The 21845-nt window shown below is 42.2% G+C and overlaps 1 protein-coding gene across 1 annotated transcript; it reads right to left on the bottom strand.

The window, feature by feature from the left end:
- Positions 1-877: 877 nt before the first annotated feature.
- Positions 878-21565, bottom strand: SLC39A6 (solute carrier family 39 member 6). Its single transcript, XM_056862266.1, has 9 exons — positions 20858-21565; positions 16608-16788; positions 16047-16216; positions 13392-13601; positions 10371-10467; positions 6404-6778; positions 5218-5298; positions 2058-2248; positions 878-1095 (listed from the first exon to the last, which is right to left on the bottom strand). Exons 1-9 carry the CDS (start codon positions 21563-21565, stop codon positions 943-945), a joined length of 2166 nt encoding a protein of 721 aa, XP_056718244.1. The 3' UTR covers positions 878-942.
- Positions 21566-21845: the final 280 nt, after the last annotated feature.

The raw sequence follows: 21845 nt of genomic DNA on the forward strand, positions 1-21845 counted from the left end.
TGAATAGCGTGAAAAAGTTTTCATGATTAAACTAGTTGCCTTTTGCTGTTGAAAGCTCAGTAGATACCCAACACCACTACTTAATTTAGACAAAACTATCTGCAATAGTTAGTTGGGCAGACCGGATGAACAGTTGAAGATGGAACTATCTGCAGTTCCTTCCCCACATCCGTGCTCCTGTTTGCATAGTCTACGCCTCGTGACTCTCACAGTATTGTGTCACCCCACACACACCCTCTTGGCAAGCTGCTCTCTTTTCTACCGTTTCAGTTCTACCAACACTTCCACCAAATCTCATCACATAGCACGGTCAACCCACTGTGCTGCATTCTACCAAGCAACTGCACAAATTGTTCTGGAAGGAGATTCCCCCTCCCCCCTGTATTTTATTACGTGTTTTACTCTTAACTACTCTTAACTATTTAAACCTACGTATACCTGTTGCTTATCTGTTATATCTGAATGGCAATCTAAATGATAATCCCTTCACTAAAAGTCTTGGTTACGTTAGCTTAACTGCTGAAGAATGTACAGAATACTAATTTCCCACACTCTGCAGCAGGAATGAGAGAGACAACATCCAGGTTTTTCTATTTTTAACAACATTGAAAAACAATACCACTTCACATGAATGTACCAATTTGGTAACATATACAGCACAAAGACAAAGCCGGATTTATTTATGGCATGCTGTAGATGTGTTCACAACAAATCAATAAATTAAAAAAAAAAAACCTCTTCCATTACAGTTTTAGCTTCCCTGACATTTGGCACAATGTGGCATTTGACAGAGCGGACTCCCCGCACTGCACAGCACTCGGCTGCAGGTGCAAGCAGGTTCGCACCGTGGAAATGCCTAATGTAACTGCAGGGGAGAGAAGAAAGAAGTGCCCACCGTTAATTCTCAATACTGAGATCAACATCCAAAAAGTAAACAAAATATTATAAGTTTATGCTAAAGACAATTTTGTGTTCAAACACAGAGATAAGTAACATGATGCCAAAACCTAACAAAATTCCAGCATTTTGTAACATGAAATATCCCCAGCGGCTACATCCATGATCGCTGGCATCATTGTGGAGCATTTCAGGCACCTGAATAAAACATAAAAAGAAGTCATTTGCCATTGATGCAGTGTCATTATGCCAGCCACAGGAAGCGTGCTGAGAGGGGGGGCCCTCCTGCCCCCTCAACGGGCTGTTCTGGAGGCAGCTGGCTGGACACTGTGAAGACTCAGTGCCAAATGGAACCTCCATCTGATCCCACAAGGCTTCTTTTAGACAGAAATCCACACGGTGGCATATATACTCTAGCATAAATTTCTTAACAGGCTGGGTTCCTCACCTCACTCACTTTTACGCCAAGGCTTGCAGACTTGCTATGCCAACATATAAATTTAAGACAAGGCATACTGAGGATTCCAGGATGTCCCAAACCTTGATGTCATGAGTGCTGAAGGAATGTCCAGCTGCAAATATTTACAAACAAGGTAATACCAATATCCAGTGCCCTTTATGTCACTATATATGAATCCAGCATTCTGATCCCCATGTCAGTAGTGAACTCCATGCAAAGAGGGGTGGCCATGACGAATCCAACTTTATGAAACACCAAATTTTGCATGTGTGTGTATAAAGTGCCATCAACCTATGGCGACCCCGTAGGGTTTTCAAGGCACATGAGTAGGAAGAGGTGGTTTGCCATTGCCTTCCTCTGCAAAGTCTTCCTTGGTGGTCTCCCACCCAAGTACTGATCTGGCTTAGCTTCTGAAATCTCATGAGTTCAGGCTGTACTAAATCATTTCACATCCCAATTTCTGAATACTCCCATTTAACAGCAACATCTACAGGTATCCTTGTGTTTTTAAAAAGCCACCCAGATTCTGTCAAGCAACACTACAAGGGACGCAAAGGCACACTCCTCAAAGATCTGAATGCAGCACTGGCAGGGGCTGCCAAAAGTGGGGAAGGCGGTGAGAAGAAAGACAACACTGAGCAGGGGAAAACAAGAGTGTCCCCCCACCACGATTTTGCGCGGGCTCTTCACTCGTACTTACCATATCAACAAGAGCCACATACATGAAGAGCCCAGCTGTAAGTGCAAAGATCCACATGGAAACGTTGTCAGCATAATGACCAATGAGTATCCCAGTGGCCATGCCAAGGTATGCCAGCATAGCCGAGAGAGCATTATAAAGAACAGCTTGTTTGACAGTCATTCCAGCTTTGAGAAGTACAGCAAAGTCTCCTGCAGAAGATAGGGAATGCTTGTGATAAAGGGCACTATATTAAACATTCCTCAATATAGCACTCCCATCTCCCCACCATCAGCGATTGCCCAGAAACAATGAGGACTTAACATGCTCTTTTTCTGTCTTGATTTCTTTGCTTTTGCCTGTCTTTCAGGAGACCCAAGAAACAGACTTGATTAGCCACATAACATGTAATTGTGTATAAAAAGTTTACCTGGGAATGAGCTCTCCCCATGCACCACAGGAAATATATTGAGACCATCTCAATTTTATGTTAAACTGGAATTTAAAAAACACGGGGTTCCCACATTTGCTCATTTGGGTAGAATGTGACATTAAAACGTTGTTTAAATCAGTGGAAGACACCTCTTGATTTGTCATGCGGGGAGGAGGGCAAGTTTTAAACAACTTCGAAAGAGGTTAGCTAAAACTCCTTTAAAGGATCTTGGATGAGAATGTCCGATTCAACAACGAACATCACAATATTAAATATCAGCACCATGTAGAAATGTTGCTTTTCTTGTTCTAGTATTTAATTCTATGGAAACAGCATGTGTTTATTTTATGAAGTAGCTTTGGATAGTTTCTGAAAGAGGAAGACGAAAAATATTTTAAGTCTTGGAAGAAAGTTGATGAAGGCAGACTGAACAGCCCAACTGTCTACTTCACAAGGAAATATTTCAATCTTCAAGACATTGGTGTTCAAGCATAAAACAAACAAGGAAGCTGACTGAGACAAGAGAAGTGTGGATTTGCAATTTTATTTACTTTTTTATTTATTTTGGGTCTCTTATTACAAGTCATGACCTTTAGGTGAACAACCTAAGGTATCAGATGAAAGCATTTGAGAGTCTGTTGTAGGTTTTCAACAGATTTTGTGTTAAAAGCATAGATTTTTGCAAACTTCAACATATTTTTAAATAAGTTTCCAGATTTTTCCTGAAGGGAACATTGCGTGGATGGGAAATGAGTGGATGGGAAAGACAATGCAGACAATGCTGTCAGCAGTTATGTAGTCAGCAGAAATCAGCTGCCTGAGAACTTGGGGACAAACAGACTTGTGGTTTTACTAATAGGTACAGCCCTGACCTGGATGGCCCAGGCTAGCCTGGTCTCGTCAGATCTCAGAAGCTAAGCAGGGTCAGCCCTGGTTAGTATTTGGATGGGAGACCACCAAGGAAGACCAGGGTCGCTGTGCAGAGGAAGGCACTGGCAAACCACCTCTGTTAGTCTCTTGCCTAGAAAACCCCAAAAAGGGGTCGCCATAAGTCGGCTGCGACTTGACAGCACTTTACACACACACAGTACTGATAGCGAAGTACAGAGACCAAAAAAAAAATGGTTCAGAGTGACCTTTTAAATCTGGCTCATTCCTTCCCCCGCCCCCCCATGGGAATGAATGTGGTTTCATCATTCATGTGATATTGTTTGGTTTTTAAGTATATATGGAAATACCTTATATGCATTTTAATAATGATTTGTTTCGTCTTTGTGGTCAACAGTCTTTGAAGTAAAGACGTGAGAAGAAGATTGTTATTTAGGACAATGTCTTTTGATATTTGTATTCCGTGCGTCATTTGTCCATCAGACATAGGATCAAAGACAGAGATTAAGATTTATCAAAATACGTTTTGTCCAATTAATGCATTTTTGTGTCTTTTGATCTATGAGCATATAGAAACTTTCCCAAAGCACTATTTTGCAGTAAACAACTCAAAAAGGTACATAAGCATATCCAATATTGTGCAAAGTTGGAGATCTCTCCCATTATGCCTATGACCAGTTAGGCTGTGGGATGAGCTCCCCAACAAGACTCCTCTGATGGGTATGTAACTTTGAATTTTGCTATTGTGTACCAGTATCCAGATCCATAATATTTTGCTAGAATATGTTATATTTTTCCATGTAACCAACTCTCATATATTTTTGTGATTTTATATTTTACTTTTTCATTTTTTATACTGAAGTAATTACAATAAAAAGTATTTTTTTTTTAATTCAAAGTTTGTATCAGTGCTTGGGGGACTGGTTAAATAAGATAAAGTATTTTTCAGTGAAATTCAAGATCTAAAAACCTTAGTCACCTATCACAGCACATGACCACTTCAGGTCTGTCCCACAACTACACTTTTACCTCATTCACTATGCTGTCCACCATACAATGTGACCCTATTTGGGACTGGGGGACAAAAAAAAAGGCTATTTCCTTTATAATCTGTCAAAAGTAGTGGGAGCGATAACAGTGGGATGCTTTTTAGACTGAACTGCCTTGTTACCTGAAACAACTGAAGCTATATGAGTAATGGAGAACTACCAAAGCTAATTTCTACAAATTAAAATGACTAACCCAGTGTTGCACACTAAGTAAATTTTTTTGTAACTAGCAGTTATTTATAGGGGAAGTTTTGGTTCATTTTATCTCATCCCTAAACATGCTTCTGAAACAAACATATTCTCTTGTGCAACCAATACTAAAACAATCTTGAATGATGAGTATTTACTTTAAACCTTGTTGCTAAAGCAGTGGAATTTACCTATTTATACTTGGTTGATTGCCTACATCTCCATCACACCCTTTAAGGCATGGAGAACAATACCCCATGGAGACAGGCTATAACAAGATGCTGGAACCTCTGCAGAAGAGGCCTTCAACGGGCCCCTCCTCAAGCACACCACCACTCCTGCGTACCCAGGACAAAAAGCTCCTGCCCAGCCAGGAAAGCTCAAAGGGGAGTTACAGGAGCAGACTGAAGAAGTCAAACACCACCACCACCTTCCACAGCACCACACCCAGGAGCAAGTAGAGACCTCTGTGACATCACAGGGACTTCCCAACAGAACTGGTGAGCCAGGCACTGCTGGTTGGCTATGGACCTCTGCAGATGCCATACCTTGGCTGCCCTTACAACAGCCCTATGCTGTAATTACCAAGAAGCTACTATGTACGACAATGTCCGTCTCTTACCTAACTCATGTGGTAACTCATGACAAAATACTGCAACAGATGTACTTAAACCACTGGATAAGCCTTCCGTAAACGCAGCACCTGGGTGAAGAAAAAGAACACACCCTGGAGAAGCCATCTTGCTTGGGCAATGCAACTGGATACGTACGTAAAAATCAAAGGGCTGACCAAACCACAAACAAGGGGCGCACATTCTGGTCACCATACTGCAAGCAGAACAAGAAAGAGCTCATAGAGCAGCTTACAGAATATGAGAATATAAGGCTCTCAGGGAAGCAATTCTTAGTATGGTCTGGGTCTAGGCATGGTAGAAGAGCCTTTGGCTTCAGGACTAGCAGCTGGTAAGTGGGAAGAAGAGAGGTCTTACATTATTCACACAGAGCAAGGTTAGAAGATGACAACCATTCACCTCAGAACAAATGTTTAGCATTGATATTGAAGCATACAGTTGGAAGGGACCACCAAGGTCATCTAGTCCAACCCCCTTCACAATGCTGGAAATTCACAACTACCTCCCCCACACACACCCAGTGACCCCTACTCCATGCCCAAATCAGGTAACAACAGTTCAGTCCCACTGAAATCCATGGCCTGGTTGTCTGTAAAAGTGTTTAGAATTAGATGCAATGATGGATATCTGTCAGGCCTGTCCCTGAATCTTTGATTTCAAGAACTCTTAACCTGATTCCATGACGTTAGAACTAATAGGAACATTGCTAAAGTGACCTTTCATTGATTTAATGTCAAAAGTACATTTTCAGACAATACAAGTAACAACCAACATCAACCAGGAGCACAATTGTATACTGACTCTAATACGTTCATAATAATTTGAAACCCAACTAGAATTTCTGCAAATTCAAGAAGGGTGATGATTTTTGCTGATCCCCCCACCCAAAAAACCCTATTCCTCAGAGCTTCCCAGGAGCAGCATTTGAGGGGCACTCTGGATTGCTCTGTATGGCAGAATTGGCAAAAATCCCCTCCTTTGTGCCCTTGGAAATTTCTACACTAGATCCAAGCCACATTGATACCTGGCCTCCTATTTCTACAGAGGATCTCTATATCCACAATCTGTAATTCTACAGTGGTAATGCATTCATAATGAGTGGGGACAGAAAACAGAGCGAAATGAACCAACGTACAAATTGGAGGAAAAATACAAAATCCAGAAGCGGCAACTCACCAATGGCAAGACCATCGCTGAAGTTGTGCAGCCCATCCCCCATGATCACCATCCAGGCCAGGGTGGCTACACCAGCATCCTTCAGCTCTTCGCGTGAATAGCGCTGACTGTGGCTGTGTGGGTGATGGTTCTGGTGGTGATGGTGATGCAAAATGTGATGGTAGTCATGGTGATGATGACTATCGGACTGCCCAAGAGTGTCGTGTAAATGGGAATGGCATTTGTTTCTGCATCCCCTGGATGCGTATTCATGATCAGCAGCCGCCCCTTGGTGGGAGCGAACTATCATGACTTCTTCTTCTTCTTGTACTACTGGCTTCTGAGAAAGAAAGCTGGACGGATCTTGGGAATCTGCCCCTAGGTAACCTTCAGGACCTTGATAAAAAAAGAAAAAAAATAGATGGATTCTCCATTTTGTTAAGGCAGAGAACTACAAAATCTTTTTCACTTTACATACTGCAACATTTTCAGTGTTTAAATACCTTGACTCTAGAAAACTAACTCATTTCTGATCCAGCTCTATATTATTTGCCCCTGTGGACTGCATCCATATGTATACTGGTTCACTCCTGGATGCCTTCATGTAATTCTGTGCATGGCGGCAAGGGTTATGTACAGAAACTAAGTGGCTGACTTCATGAGCGAAGGAGCCCCAGGGTGCACCAGGGTAGAGGGGAAGGGCTTGTCCACAATGCTGGTCTCAAAAGCATCCTACTGCAAACTCAGAATCTCACCACAACAGCACAAATCTTTACTCCTGACAAGAACACCTCATCAACTGAGGAAGGTAGTCCGAGAAGTCAGCAGCCCAACTATGTTCTTTTTTGGACAAGAAGCTCAAGAAATCTATAAAGGAGATGAATGACTGCAATGTGGACTTTAAAGGAAATGAAAGAAAACCTCAGCATCTTTGACTTTCGCTATCAGGATAGGCAGCCTGGACAAGAGACAGCAAATAGGTCAAGAGGAAAGTCTGATTCAAGAGAAATCCTTCCTGATGGCCCAAAGAGATAGAATGAACGCACAAAAGCATATGTAATAAAAGAAGCCAAGCATCATGCTTGAAACTGAGGCTCTGGGAACCCCTAGTGGTGCTGCAAATAAAGTTGCCAGGAAGCCACTCTGGAGGATGATGACAGCAGCACGAGTAGGACCAAATATTCTCCACCGTTGTCTCCAGAGATGCAGCATATGAGCCATTAGAAGCACTGCTGGGAAGTGGTCTTGGTCCTACAGCCACTGATAGCAAGGCAATCCCTATCCTATCATGCAGTCTTCCACTGTCAGTTTCACAGCTAAGTCCTACTGAGTCAGGTGTTATAGTATTGTTGTAGCTGCCATTTTCTTAACCCAGGGAAGAGTGGCTGGAGTAATCAGCAAAGCGGCTTCAAAGCAGATTTCCTCAACGCAAAGGCAGTCAGTCTCCCGCTCACCACAGAGAATTGCTTTCCCCAAGGACAAAGAAGCAACTGCTTATGGCAAGAACCATGTGTGGAACTGCCTATGAGAGCTGCTTCTAATGTATCTTGATGTTAACAGCTCAGTACTCCAATGGAGTACCGTAGTTGTGGACTTGATGCTGCCCCCACCCCGGAAAGCCAGTAGCATAATGTGCATTCACATTAAACACTCATATCACACACAAAATCCTTTGCAGAGTGAAATGGAGTTTGTTATTCCTGTCTACACACATAGAAGGAAAATGAACACTATGGGGAAAAACACTAATATATGTACATATGAAAACACTATACATTTGCTTTCTTATTTATTCTAAGTTTGAATTACAAATTAGTCTATTTAAAACGTCAACTGAAACAACATTCAATACTAGCCTTTTGTAATGCACGAAATTAAAAGCTTCCTAAAATTTCAGACATGCCTGAAAATGCAATATGTAATGTAAATAAGAAAGCAGCAAATTGTATTAGATATGGCACTATAAAATGCACCCTGTGCAGAAAGCCGAACGCTACTCCATATGAAAACTGAGTTGTTAATATCAAGACATATTAGAAGCAGCTCTAACAGACAATTCCACACACTGTTCATGCCTTAAGCAGCCGCTACGAGCCACTCAAAGCCATTCAATAACACTTTCCTGAGAAAGTAACTTTCCATACGATCCTGAGAAACATTGCTAATTAGTATAAAATGCAGGACATCCAGTGCTGGTGAGAAATGGTTCCTGGAAATCAAGATCGCACCAATACAGACAGCTGAATGCCACTGACAGGTGATTATCTGAATTTCCCTTGCAAGCAACACATTGCAGGAATGCAATCACATACTGTTGACAACAACCTCTGAACTTTGCAGAGATCTCCAGAGCACCTCAGCAGAGAGTATGCTGGAAAATCAGTGGCAACTCCAAGGCAGTTCATCACGCCAGTAACAACTGTCACATTTTACTTACATGTGCAGAAGACAGAAATTGCACAAGATACCTAAACAGTCAAACCACACAAGAAAAATTGAGGGAAATCTTTGGCGCTACTCTTACTCAGCAGAGGTCATATGCTCCAGCTCCCAGGTATGCTTTCAAAATTGCTGTCTCCACTATTCAGTAAAGTCTGAAAATGGAGAGAAAGCACAAGTTGCTCCCAGGGCCTATAAAGTACCAGCAAAGCCTATAATTTTCTCAGCTGCATGTTCAGACTTAACCTCGCCACAGAATAAAGACAGAAACGTTAAAATCCCTTATGGAAAAGAGAGGCACGTGGGAGCAGAAATACATTAGTTGCAAACCTAAGATTGAAAATCGTACATATTTTAAAACAGCTGAAATGCACAAAGGCAGAAAGTCAATTTGCCATCACTTATTACGGTACGCTGCTTTATACAAGATGCCCATTATTTCAAGAGACTGAACCCTGCTCTCCTACCAGTTCTACCCAATTCAGTTATGCCAAATACTTGAATTTTATACAATCCCGTTGATTTAACCAAGCAGTGGATTGGGTTTTATTGACACTTTTGACTCAATTGACAAGACAGCAGTCTTAGCAAAACACCACCATGTAATCAGCACAACTTCCTGAATCTAAATCCACTTCAATATTATTCTCCAACAGCATCTGTCTACAACTCTTCATTTCAATCCCACAATGAGATTACTCCAGGGTGATGGCACATGTTGTCCTACTCCTAGGTGTATTCATGGCTCAGAAGAGCTCAGCTCAATAGCATAGTCTCACAGACTAATAGCAGCTACAAAGATCACCTGGATGAGCCCCCTTTCATCTATTAGTTCTTCAACAGTACTAGAATCTATGAGTGTTAATAATGTCACCATGAACTGTGAACACCTTGCCCTCACTGCTACTCAAAACCTCACAACATGATCAACAAACCAAGATATGTATAAAGCTTGTAAAAATTTCAGCCACTGATATGTCACCATAATGGTTAGACAGAACCACCAATCAAGATAGTTAACAGGCAAAAACGAAGCATTTTTGTAAGGTTGTCCAGCATGATATTTTTTGTTTATTAAATCTAAATCAATTTGCACCACCCTTTCAATGCATATTTCTAGACTGAAAGTAATTCTAAATAGTGCTAGAAATTTTGGAATTTAGAAGGAGTGGCTGATTCTAGATATTACTGAACAAGGGTAAAAAGAAATGATCCACTGCAATTAAATTATTTAATATGGCACTGATTACTTCAAACACAAATAATGCTGACAATTTGTTTGGGGAATCAGCAATCAGAATGGGAAAGGCAGCAACCCATAAACATGCAATTTGTGGCAACTCCAGGTATGAGACAGACTCTCAATCATTTGACATTACCAACTCAGCAATCTCAGATAATTTTCTAATGTGTGTCAGTAGTTTTGCTGCCCAGCAACATTAGGTTACTTAGCCAATGGCAATTCATCATCACCAGGCCTTAGGAAATAAAGAAGAGAACCCTAAGCCATTTTGAATGGAACAGCTGCACAGCAGGTACTGAAACTTACGATCATCTGCATCTGATTTTTCTTCATTTGTTGAAAGCTGTGAATCATATTTAGACAGCTGCTTCTTGATTTCTGCTTCATCTTCATCATTTTTTTTCTGACACCAAGAACACATAACAAAGTTATTAACATTTTTAGCTACGTATCCTGAATGGGACAGACTAGGGCTGTTGATTCAGTTCGGCCCAAACTGAAAAACAGCCGAATTTCCCTTGATTCGGTGGTTTTTAGTTCGGGACGAACCGAACTCAAAAATGGCGGGAAACCGGGGGACCCGAATTCAGCGAGTTCACGAATAAATCCGGCCAATTCGGGGCGTCAGTAAGCAGCATAACGGTCAGTAAGAAGCATTCTCCTTCCCCGGCCAATCGGTGGTCAAGCTGGGTCTTCTTCTGGCCAATCAGTCAGGATTGAGTACTGGAGGAATCAGCTGATGTGCGGCCCGGCCGGGGAGAGAGAGAGAGAGGGAAATCCTTGTGTGTGTGTGGGGGGGGGGGGTGCTTGTGCACATTCGCTCCTTTCTGTGGCTGCAGGGGGCGTATTTTTTGGGGTACAGACCCCAAACTTTCAGCAGAGATTCAGACAAGCCTTCTTAAGAGACCACCCAAGTTTTGTAAACATTGGGTCAGGGGGTCCCGAGATATGGGCTCCCCCCTTCTTTCTTTCCATGGCTGCAGGGGGTGCATTTTTGGGGGTACAGACCCCAAACTTTCAGTGGAGCTTCAGATGAGCCTTCTTAAGATACCCCCCCAAGTTTTGTAAACATTGGGTCAGGGGGTCTCGAGATATGGGCTCCACCCCTTTTCCCTCCCCCCTTTCCATTTACGTGGCTGCAGGGGGCGCTTTTTTGGGGATACAGCCCCCAAACTTTCAGCATAGCTTCAGACAATCATTCTTAAGATACCACCCAAGTTTTGTAAAGATGGGTTCAGTGGGGGCAGAAATATCGGCTCCCCCCTTTTCTCTTTCCGTGGCTGCAGGGGGCGCATTTTTGGGGGTGCAGACCCCAAACTTTGAGCGGAGCTTCAGATAAGCCTTCTTAAGAGACCACCCAAGTTTTGTAAACATTGGGTCAGGGGGTCCCGAGATATGGGCTTTCCCCTTTCCCCTATTGGGATGAATGGATCAGCTGATCCTGTATGCATCTCCAGAGCAAAACGTCCCGTGCCTAAATGGAATTGTCTTGGATTACCCAGTCCTCCCCAGCCCCTCCTGATGGAACAGAAGACAGCCACAGTAAGACCCCTTTGGGGGCTTTAATCTATAATTTTTCTCCTGTGTGTGTGTGGGGGGGGGAGCAGAGTCTGTGTGTGTGTGGGGGGGGAGGGAGCAGTTTCTGTGGGTGGGGGGGGAAGCCAAAGGGGGCTTTTGCCGGTTCTGCCTGGGGTGTGTGTTCCCCCTCGAGTCTCTCTCTCCCTGGTTTGAGGGGGGGTTTCAGTTGTGTGTCTTCAGGTTTTCCCTCATTCATAAGAGCGGTTAGATCTATTTGGATGCTTGCTCAAAACTGGTTTTCAAATGGTGCCTTAAAGAATGCATTTGGAGTCCCATGCAAAAGGGGAAATTCCACCCCTCCTGCTCATTATGCATAGCTAGCTGCCTCTGTCCCTTTCCATGGTTTGCAAACTCCCAGGTGTCAGGTGTTGCTTTGCACAGTTGCAAAGGTGCTGCTTACAAGGTTGTGTTGCTTTGCAGTCGTGTTGCTTTGCAGTTGTGTTGCAATGCTTTGCAAACTTCTCAGCTGTTTGTCGGGGCTGGGAGCTTTGTGCGTGGGCGGCAAGCTCTGCTCAGACATGCACATTAAGGGTGGGGGGAACCCCTTTCGGGGCCCATATCTCAGCCCCCCCTGACCCAATCTTTACAAAACTTGGAAGGACTTCCCGCTGAATTGCACGCACCCGAAGCGGGGGAGTTCAGACTTCGGCATATCCCGAATCTAAACGGGCCGAATTCAGCCGAATCTGAACTATACTGAATTTTTTTTAATTCAACAGCCCTAGGACAGACACATTATTGCTATGCAACTGATAGGGATGTAGAAGGCATCAAGATGGAACAGACCCCTCCCCCCAAGCTTAAATGCAGAAGGAAAACCTCTCATGTCAACTTCATGGAAGTAACGTCAAGAAGCAACATTATTCAGTTAAACATGCTGTTATTTCAAGTCTGGAAAAATATTTAAACAACAGATTTTCTATTTATTGTATCACATCAAAGTACATTTTACCAAGGTTTTGATGCAGATCTATCTTATTAAAAATAATCTCTCTCTCTTTGTGTGAATGCAATTAATCCAACTGCTATTTTTCCGATGGTAAAGTGTTAAGAACTTCCAATTCAGTTACTGATTTAAATATCCAGTAAAATGGTGCAGCTTTATACAATGGCACCAGGCCTCATTTGCCCAATGCACACGGACAATGTGTGGATCAGCCATTAAATTGGTTTTTAATACAGTGGCATTTTTACATTCTTCCTCTCAGCCCTCTCAGGACTCTGCAGTCGGGCACCAGAGGGCAGAGGGGCTTACAGGATTTACAGTTAACTGTTTCACACTGTCCTATTCTGTCATTATCCCAAATGTCAAAACCATTTAGAGTTCTTTACTTATTTTTGCCCTGTATCAAGGCTATGATCCTGTGCACATTTATCCATGAGCAATGAACTTACTTTTGTGTTAAATGCTGCATGAAGAGATGGAAAATATTAACATAGGCTTTCAGAACTGGTACTCATGAAACATGAATTTAAAATAAAAACTGGCTCAACACAAATATTTATTTACATTTGTTTCAATGGGAGTGCACTAAACAAAAGCTGAAAACTTCCAAATAATCTTTGCCAAGGGAAGAGCTGTGTGCTTGAGCTGAACTGTGTCCCTGTATGCTCGACCACAACGAAAGCCACCAGGCAGACCCAGAGGTGGGAGAGCCCGTTTGGTGGGCTGGTGTGCAGAAAGACTCATGGGAGCTTCCCCCCTCCTCCAGTATCCAGAGACAGGACAGTCTGTCCCCATTTCCCTACCTTTTTTTTCTTGTCTTTAAACTGCTTAATTAAAGTGATTAAGTGCTCCACTAGAAACATGAAATATAGCCCTCCAAGTGCTGTGAGGCCCTTCCAGGTAGAATCCAAATAAGCACTCTCTTCTCCACTTTGGAAAACGACATGCCTCATCAGAGGATCGTTACTGTGCTCCATTAATGGTTGCTCATGATGATGATGATTTCCATGAGACTAAAGATTGGAAAAAGGAGGATCGGTTAGTGCAGAGTGTTATGCTTGGGGAGTCCGAAGCTAGGGCAACTGCTGGTTTTCATGTGAGAAGGTATAATAAAATGGGCAGGGAGAGTCATGTGAAGGGAACTGGGTTCCTCTGGAGACAGCCCACCTGGATTAAATGCCAAATTGAGGAGGTGAACGCCAGTCATAAACGCCAGTCACCTTATGGGGACCGGGAGCTGAGGGCCACATGACAGATGTCCTAATGAGAAAGAAGGAATACAGGCATATCCATATCTAGGTCTCCTTCCATTACAATACCTTCTCCCACCTCATACCTCCCGAGCCCCCCCCCCCAATCACTGGGATCCCCAGCCCAATGGGGCTGTGGCCTCTCCCACAGATGTCCTCCATTTACCATTCCCCACCAGTTCTCCCCCACAACAGTACTTACAATTTTAATCATCCACTAATCACATACCAGTTCAACAATAACCTTCCACTCCCTCTCCCCCAACTATGTAAAAAAACCTGAAGTGGCTAGATATACAATTTCAACTAATTTTTTTTAAGCCACTGCGTCCAGATCACTGGCCAAAATGGCCTGCCAAGATATCAAAGGAGATGAAGAATAGACTTTTGGGCCTTCCACCATCAAGGAGGGAGAGAGACCAGAGCATCCCACGGGTCTTCCCACAGAGAGAAGTCACAACCTGCCATGCTATCTGAAAATTGGCATTGCAGGGGTGTCCAGAAAAGCACTGTAGGGTTCCAAAGCACGCATAATTTACCCAGTCCACAGCAGACTGGGTTTGAACCTCCTCCAGCCTTTGATAATAGGCACAATATGGGCCGAGGTCAGCTCTCTCGCAGTTCTCAGGTCCAAAAGTGCTGTGGCAGACTTCCAGCATCAATTTGCGATGTTCAGATTTTTTGGGGAGGGGGGAGGCTATGCAACCTCCGAAGCCTCCTCAGAGTCCTCCAATCATCTGACACAATCATCGTAAGACTTCTCCTCAGTGATCTTCCCTTTGGTAACCCAAAGACTGCTGCAGCTCCCAAGGGGCACCTGGAAAGCATCAAAGACTTCCAACTCCAAAGTCCTCTGAGATATTCGAGGAGTACCGAGCTCAATACTCTCACAATTGAAGCCGAGAACGAGTTCTTTGGAGTGATGGAAAGCTTCCCCCCAGCAACCGGCTGGAAGACCAACATCCGATGAACCGATTCGGTGACCAGGTCAGTCTACAACCAGCCCAGCACCAGTCGTCTCCGAGTTCCCAGACTTACAATGGGATTTGGCCGAAAGGCAGCCCCTCTCTGCATAGTAAGTGTAGTAGTACCTGGGCCTCCTCCTCCCATATCAGATCCATTTGAGGTCATATCTTGGGTGCTCGATAAATTCCTTGTTTTGTGGTAGTGGTGATAAAATTGTACTGAAATACATTACTAAAACTGCTGTAAACTAATTGCTAAAAAGCATTTTTTCTATCTGCAGCAGCAGATCAACAAGTGTATCTATCACTTCTTCCCAGGAGCTCAGTACAGCATCCATGATTTTTCCCTACTGTTGTATCCTCACAACAGCCCTGTGAGCTAGCCGAGGCCAACAGTAACTGGCTCAAGGTCCCCAAGTGAGCTCTGTGGCTAAGTGGAGATTATAACGGGGATCTATCTGTTCACAGATCACTACTTTAACCACTACACAAGATACGTTGAAAAGTGCTGAGTGCTAATAGATTAAGATGTCTGGAAGACTGGCTGCAAGTATATCAACTGCAGAATGCAAAGACGCTCTGCAGCCTGTGTCTTCTTTGCATTATTGATAGCAGAACTCCGAATTAATGTACATTATTTTCTTATTTCTTGTGTAATTTGCATTTATTGTTGTTCAAAAGGCTGCAACATATTTTACACTTGAATTAAACTTAGAACGTTCTTAGCCCTTTGTTTCAAATAGCCAAGGAGGAATGCCCACTGGAATTCCAAGCAGAAATACAACAATGCATGAATCTATCTTGGGGACTACTTGACCCAATCCAGTTCCGTATGTTGGTGCACTGCTGCTGAATGAGTGGCTGCTACCACTAGCGCTCACTCACCACAGTGAGATGCACGGCATTATCACAGAATGCTGTAGGCCCAGTGGTGGACAGAATGGAGAAGGGGGGTCTGGGGGGTCCTCACAGATGCACCACCCTCTGACCATGCTGGCCATCACTGAGTCAGCTGTGTCAATCAATCTTTAAAGTATTAATGGATTTTGTTTTCTTATATACCCCATTTCCACACTTTCAAGATGCACTTGCAGCAAGTTTGATCCAAAAATAGCATCACTGTGTTTTATTGAAGCTTGCTGCTATTCTCCATTTTCTTACTTAAAGTCTTCCCCGATCAAAGTTATATCTACATTATGCTCCAAAGTGACCCGTATAGGTTAAAAAAATAGAAGAGACTTACATGTGGAAGAAGATGCAAAAGAGCATCTCCACTTAGGGTACCAACTGCTAATGCCACAAGGAAACTGAGAAGGAACTTGAAAAATACACGATTCATAAGTGGCACCAACACAACACCCAGTAACGAAAGAAAACTGATGATGGAGATCGATATAAATCCTCCAATCCAAGCTGAAAAGAAAAGCAAACATTATTTTAAATGCTTCAGCCATGCATTCCTCTTTCCCTGACTATGTGGTTTCCTACTTCCACGTTAAAACAATTTTTTTAAAAAAAGGAATAAGCTAGGCACAACCATTCATACATAAACTGGCACAAGCACATCTTTTAAAGTCTGCAAGCATTCAGTCACAGGAAGAGTTCTATATAGTTCAAGATACTGTACACTGCATTTTGAGTACTGGTTAATCCAAGTAATAATCTCACTTGCCTGGTGTTCCTTACCCTTTCACACCAAAACAAAATGCTGATTTTACATTCTTGCTCAATATTTTTGCTCTCCGTGCAGCACCAAACAACATGACAATATTTAAGCAAGAATACTGAACTCCAACAAACCTACCTACTTGCAATGAATATGTTTTTGGAGGAGATTCCGCCTTTTCGCTTGTTGCATGAATTATACAGTATCTGCCATCAATCTGGTTTACAATAGCCGGACAAAGATAACTAAATTCTGTAGCTGTCAACATGGCTTGTGTGTTTATTCCATGAGAAAGCATCAGTTTTGATGCATTGAAACACTGTCAAAGAAAACATTCAGGAGACTTCAGTACATACATAAACATTAGGATGACGTCAAACTATAGTAGCACTAGTCAATTAAAGGAACGTTTCACAAATTGCATTTTTTTAAAAGCAAATAAAAAGCAAACAAGCAAAACCTACGACCTAGTTACATCGTTTATTATCAGTATTCATTGTGCAATATCAAACAAAATGCACTGTTGTTTAAACACACATTTCTAGCACAGTGTAGGAGAATTCAAAGAACCAGGCAATTAACTCCATGAGTCAGAAGGGCCTCAGATTCAACAGCCTGGATCCTTCAATTAGTTCCCAATGGAAGAAGGGCACTTCTGTCAACAGAGGGTGGGGTGATTTCTATCAATTGTTCTTTGTATACTTATTTCCAACTCTAACAAACAGACCTTCAGAGGAGAATCCAAAGAGGAGGCAATTAATACTGAGTCCTCCTCTCCCACCTGCAGACCCCAGTGATGACTGCTCAGGAACGGAATTCCAGGGACCTCAGTGGGCTCCAATGGGAAGGAGAGGCAGGAAAGTTGCACTCGACCCACTGGACCCACCCAAGCTACTGTTCCCCATCAGCAGCTCACTATGCTCTATGACAGACCATTTCTGAAGTAGAGGAGGGTTTCACAAGTAATTACAATATTTAGATATAACCTGCTTTGCACCCCAGTTGGGACTCAAACCAACTTACAACTTCTGTCTCCTTTCCTTCATTTTATTTTCACATCTTTGTGAGGTAGGTTGATCTGAGAGAGGGTGAGTGGCCCAACATCACGCAGTGAGTTTCCATGGCACAACAGCAATTTGAATCTGGCCCTCCCAGCTTAGTTTAACACTCAACCACTACACCACACTGCCTCTCACTGGCTTCTCATGTAGCATGAGAAAACAAGATAAAAATTCCACTGGGCGAGCACAAGCACCTGGTATTAGCCTAAACAGTCACAGGTTTGAAATCCAAATGCTGAAAATAGTAGAGGATAGGGAAGAAAGGGGAAAGTGAGACTGTATTTGATTAGAGAGTAGCAGGTTACAGACTGCCCAAACACTTCTATCTATGCACTGGATTATTTGATTAAATCCCAAACAAGAAATAATCCAGAGCAGAGAAGTTTGATTGCTTAGGAAAACTATTTTTCCCAGGGGGTGGGCAATAATTTTTTTAACGTCCAGAAATAAGAATCGTTGGGAGCTTTTATATGGCATGAAGTGTCAACTCAGAATTATCAGGCTTGTGAACAGCAACTTACCTGATCACTTGTACCGAGCAAGGCCCCTCAAGACCATCAGAAAGGATACTCCTTTGTCAATTGCAAACAAGGAAGTTCTTTTTTCCCTTTTAGGTCTTCTCTGAACCAAAAAATACCAGGATAGCTATGTACTGTTACCAGCTTGTTACTAGTTTGTAATAGAGCCAAATATAGCTACTTCCCATTGTTCTTTACTAAATGGTATGCGTACCTTGAAAACTCAAGATTTGCTTTAGTGCCAGTAAAGATAATATAAAATGTCTCACTTAGATATAGTCTACAACTTCCACCCAAAAATTCTCAGTATCCTGGTCTTCCCTACCTTACATCAAGTTTAAACAGAATTCTATAAACATTCCTGCTGGTCTCCTAGTTCAATCAAGGGAAAAAAATTAAACATTCGAATGTATTCTTGGTGTGAGGGGCAGAGCATCTGCTTGGCATGCAGAAGGTCCCAGGTTCAGTCCCTGGCATCTCTAGTGAAAGGGACTAGGCAAGTAGGTGATGTGAAAGACCTTTCTCTGCCTGAGACCCTGGACAGCCACTGCCAGTCTGAGTAGACAATACTGACTTTGATGGACCAGGGGTCTGATTCAGTATAAGGCAGCTTCATCTGTTCATGTGACTGTTCCTATAATCTTTCAAATAATGAGGCTAAGTTTGTTATTTAGCATACATTATACAAGCAAAACAAAGCAATACAAATCAAAAGCGATCAATAAAGAGATATTTTAAAACATGATTCAACAAACTCAAGTTTACTTTTTAAGAAAGTCTTTGTTTTCATTTTAAAAGCTTGATTCCAGGATTTGCCAGTGGTTCTGGGCAAAGCTCTTCCAGACCCTAACAGCCCCCACTACCACTGCTACTATTCTCTGTAGTATCTCTCTCTTCTCAGTTTCATAGCTCATGAAGTTCCTGCTTTCAGCTTGCCTATACAACAGGCTGAAAATAGCAAAGAAGTTTAAAATGAAACCAGAGGTTTATCTTCCTTGAGGGAAAGTACAAGCCAATCTAATTGAAAATTTAATGTCCTCTAACTCCAGTAAGTGAAACACTTTTGTCAATAATTCAATCTATGACCACAAGGACTTACAAATAAATGCATTTGCAGATGTCTCATAAATAATATTTCACAAAGGATGAGTTTATTTATCATTAACTGTGGAAATTAAAACAAAGTGGTATACTGGCTTGCTGTAAGTTAGAGAAGCAAGCCAATTACAAAGGGGTTACTATTACTTGGGACTTCCAGCTATGGAAGCTAACCCATCTGACACTGTTTGTTCTTGTTTCTCTTTCTTCAAATTTTATGGCCTATCAGAATCTTTCAGCATGGTTTATCTGGAAAAACGCAACCCCAAAGGCTACACACCCATGATCACCAGCACTTTATAGAACACTTCATGGATAAGTGTGCATTAAAAAAACGGACAAAATTCATCCCTTTACATCTCTGAACACTCTAATGGCAAGTACCAAAGTTGGAATGAAATGCAATCAAGGATAACAAATCCACATTTCATAACCTTGAATATGAATACTAAATTAGGAAACAGAGAGAACATCTTTATCTAATATAATCTAATATCTCTGGTGCTGGAAAGCCTCTATGTAAAATCACTGAAATGCAAATCTATGGACTTTTTCTAGAGTCATTAACAAGATGGAATATTTTTAATCAGTGTAAATTAAATCATTAAAAAAAGGAGAGAAAGATGTAAATACTTGATTTAAATCGTTTACATTTTCTAATTCCAATACTTTCTAATTCCAATACTTTCGGAACAAGTAAACTAATTATATTGAGAGCCAGCATGGTGTAGTGGTTAAGAGTGGACTCTAATCTGGAGAACAGGTTAGGTTCCCTGCTCCTCTTGGTGAAGCCTGCTGGGTGCCTTTGGACCAGTCATAATTCTCTCCAAACTGTCTCAGCCCCACCTACCTTACAAGGTGCCTGTTGTGAGGGGGGGGGGGAAGAGAAAGATGGCGATTGTAAGCCGCTTTGACATTCCCTTAGAGATAAGCGGGGTATAAAACCCAACTCTTCTTCTTCTAATTAGTGCAGTTTCTATTAAGTTAAATTTTTATACTACCTGGAACAGTGATTCAAAACTTTTATTCATGGTGTCCGTGGCCTTTAAGGTTTACAGCTTAAGAAGATTGAATTTCTCCTTCAGGGAACCTTTTAAGTCACAAATAATTTGTATAGTTATGCAAGGGCATGTAGCCTAGTGAACAGTTTTGTGGACTAGCAATTTTTCTGGATCTGCAAGGCTGACTAGTCAGGGTTTGAGGGGGCCCTCAATTTTGAAATTAACTGTTTTTTTCTCCATAGCAAAGATAGTCAGCAAGACCATCACTCTGAAGACTACTAGGCCTAATTTCCCAGAGGCAAAACGTTATTTTAAAAAGAGGGAAGTGTATTTTGAGCAACATATTCAAAATTTGGAAATTAGCACACTGCAGAACGTATGTAGTCAGAGGACATAAAACAGGAGTACAAAATCACCAGAGAATTTGAAGGATCACCATACTGGGATAAAGAATTGTGTTCCTGGACTGGATCTCCATTTCTGGGTTGAATCTTCAGTAACACAGTATCTCAAAGGACAAAAAGAGACCAAATACTTGAATAAAAATGCAAAGAGAGTAAAGAGGCAGGCATGTGCACAGGACTGCCCTTAAGGACCAATTCAGACATCAAGGCTTTGCGGTCATGTTAGTATCTATTAGGCACAGTACAGAAGGAAAGATAGCCCATGAACTGCGGAATATTTTCTGAGCTCAGCAAATACAACCTCACCTCTTGTGTACTTGGTTTTCTTATTTTAGAATACATGTAGCTTCCCCTTTCAGATTCCCTCACAGAAAGAGACTCATTTGCTTTCCCACTCACAAGCAAACTCATATTGCTGCTTTCCAGGCCGAGGCTGGGTAGGGGGCTGTCCAGTCCAGCGTGTGAAGCCTTCCATTCTACAGGATCGGAATGCGGGACAAGAGGGTTGCCTTCCGTGGCCGTGGTGTAAGCAGATGTGATTATCGTTACTGTCGTGCTCTTGCTATTCATAGAGCCCTGGTGGTGCTTACTATTCTCTACTCCAGACAAAACTTTTGTCTGGCTTTTACGGAGATCTTTGCTTACACCATTAGATTCATTGCTGGGGCAACCTGTTTTCTCCAAGTTGGTACCCAGTGCGACGTGCTTACGATGGTGGTGGTGGTGTTCATGGTCTATGGTAACTCTTTTAATCTTTTCAATGCCCATGTTACGTAGCAATTTCCTAAACCCTTCAATGGTTAACGTACTGTTCTCCCCATAACGAGAGAAAAGTTCCTGAAGATGATGCCTCTGCATAAGCATGGCCAAATCGACATTGATGCTAGCTGCCTTCTCAGGGATGAGGCTGTCTGGAGTTTGTGCAGTAGTGGCTTGTTCCAAGACATTGTGGCGAGCGTCACAAAACAACACAGAAAGTGAGAAGAGAAAAGTCACAAACAGTTTATTTTCCATAGCAGAACCTGTAAGAAAAGACAGACATAAGAAGGGTTAAGAACCCTGCACATGTACCCCATTCTGTATAAATCAAAGAGAATGTGTTATAGAAACTGCTGCAGATTTATAGTGTTAAATGACTTATACACCTTTTGTTTTGGCACATAATGACTTATACACCTTTTTTTTTTTGCACATATGCACTGATAAGAATAAAAGTCTGCAGAGAACTCTCATGGCAGATTACTTTAGCCATCACTATATTTTGGTAAAACTGTATACAACACCAGCATGACAT

The sequence above is a fragment of the Euleptes europaea genome, chromosome 17 (genome assembly GCF_029931775.1).
Source record: "Euleptes europaea isolate rEulEur1 chromosome 17, rEulEur1.hap1, whole genome shotgun sequence".
Lineage (NCBI taxonomy): Eukaryota > Metazoa > Chordata > Lepidosauria > Squamata > Sphaerodactylidae > Euleptes > Euleptes europaea.

Bases quoted from the DNA above. Each gene is read 5' to 3' on its own strand.
- SLC39A6 (XM_056862266.1), bottom strand. From the start codon at position 21,565: ATGGAAAATAAACTGTTTGTGACTTTTCTCTTCTCACTTTCTGTGTTG. The intron at 13,602-16,046 runs GTAAGTCTCTTC...TCCAATCTTTAG, and splicing joins TTTTGCATCTTCTTCCACAT to TCTCATGGAAATCATCATCA. The intron at 5,299-6,403 runs GTGAGTTGCCGC...TTCTTCACCCAG, and splicing joins CAGCGATGGTCTTGCCATTG to GTGCTGCGTTTACGGAAGGC.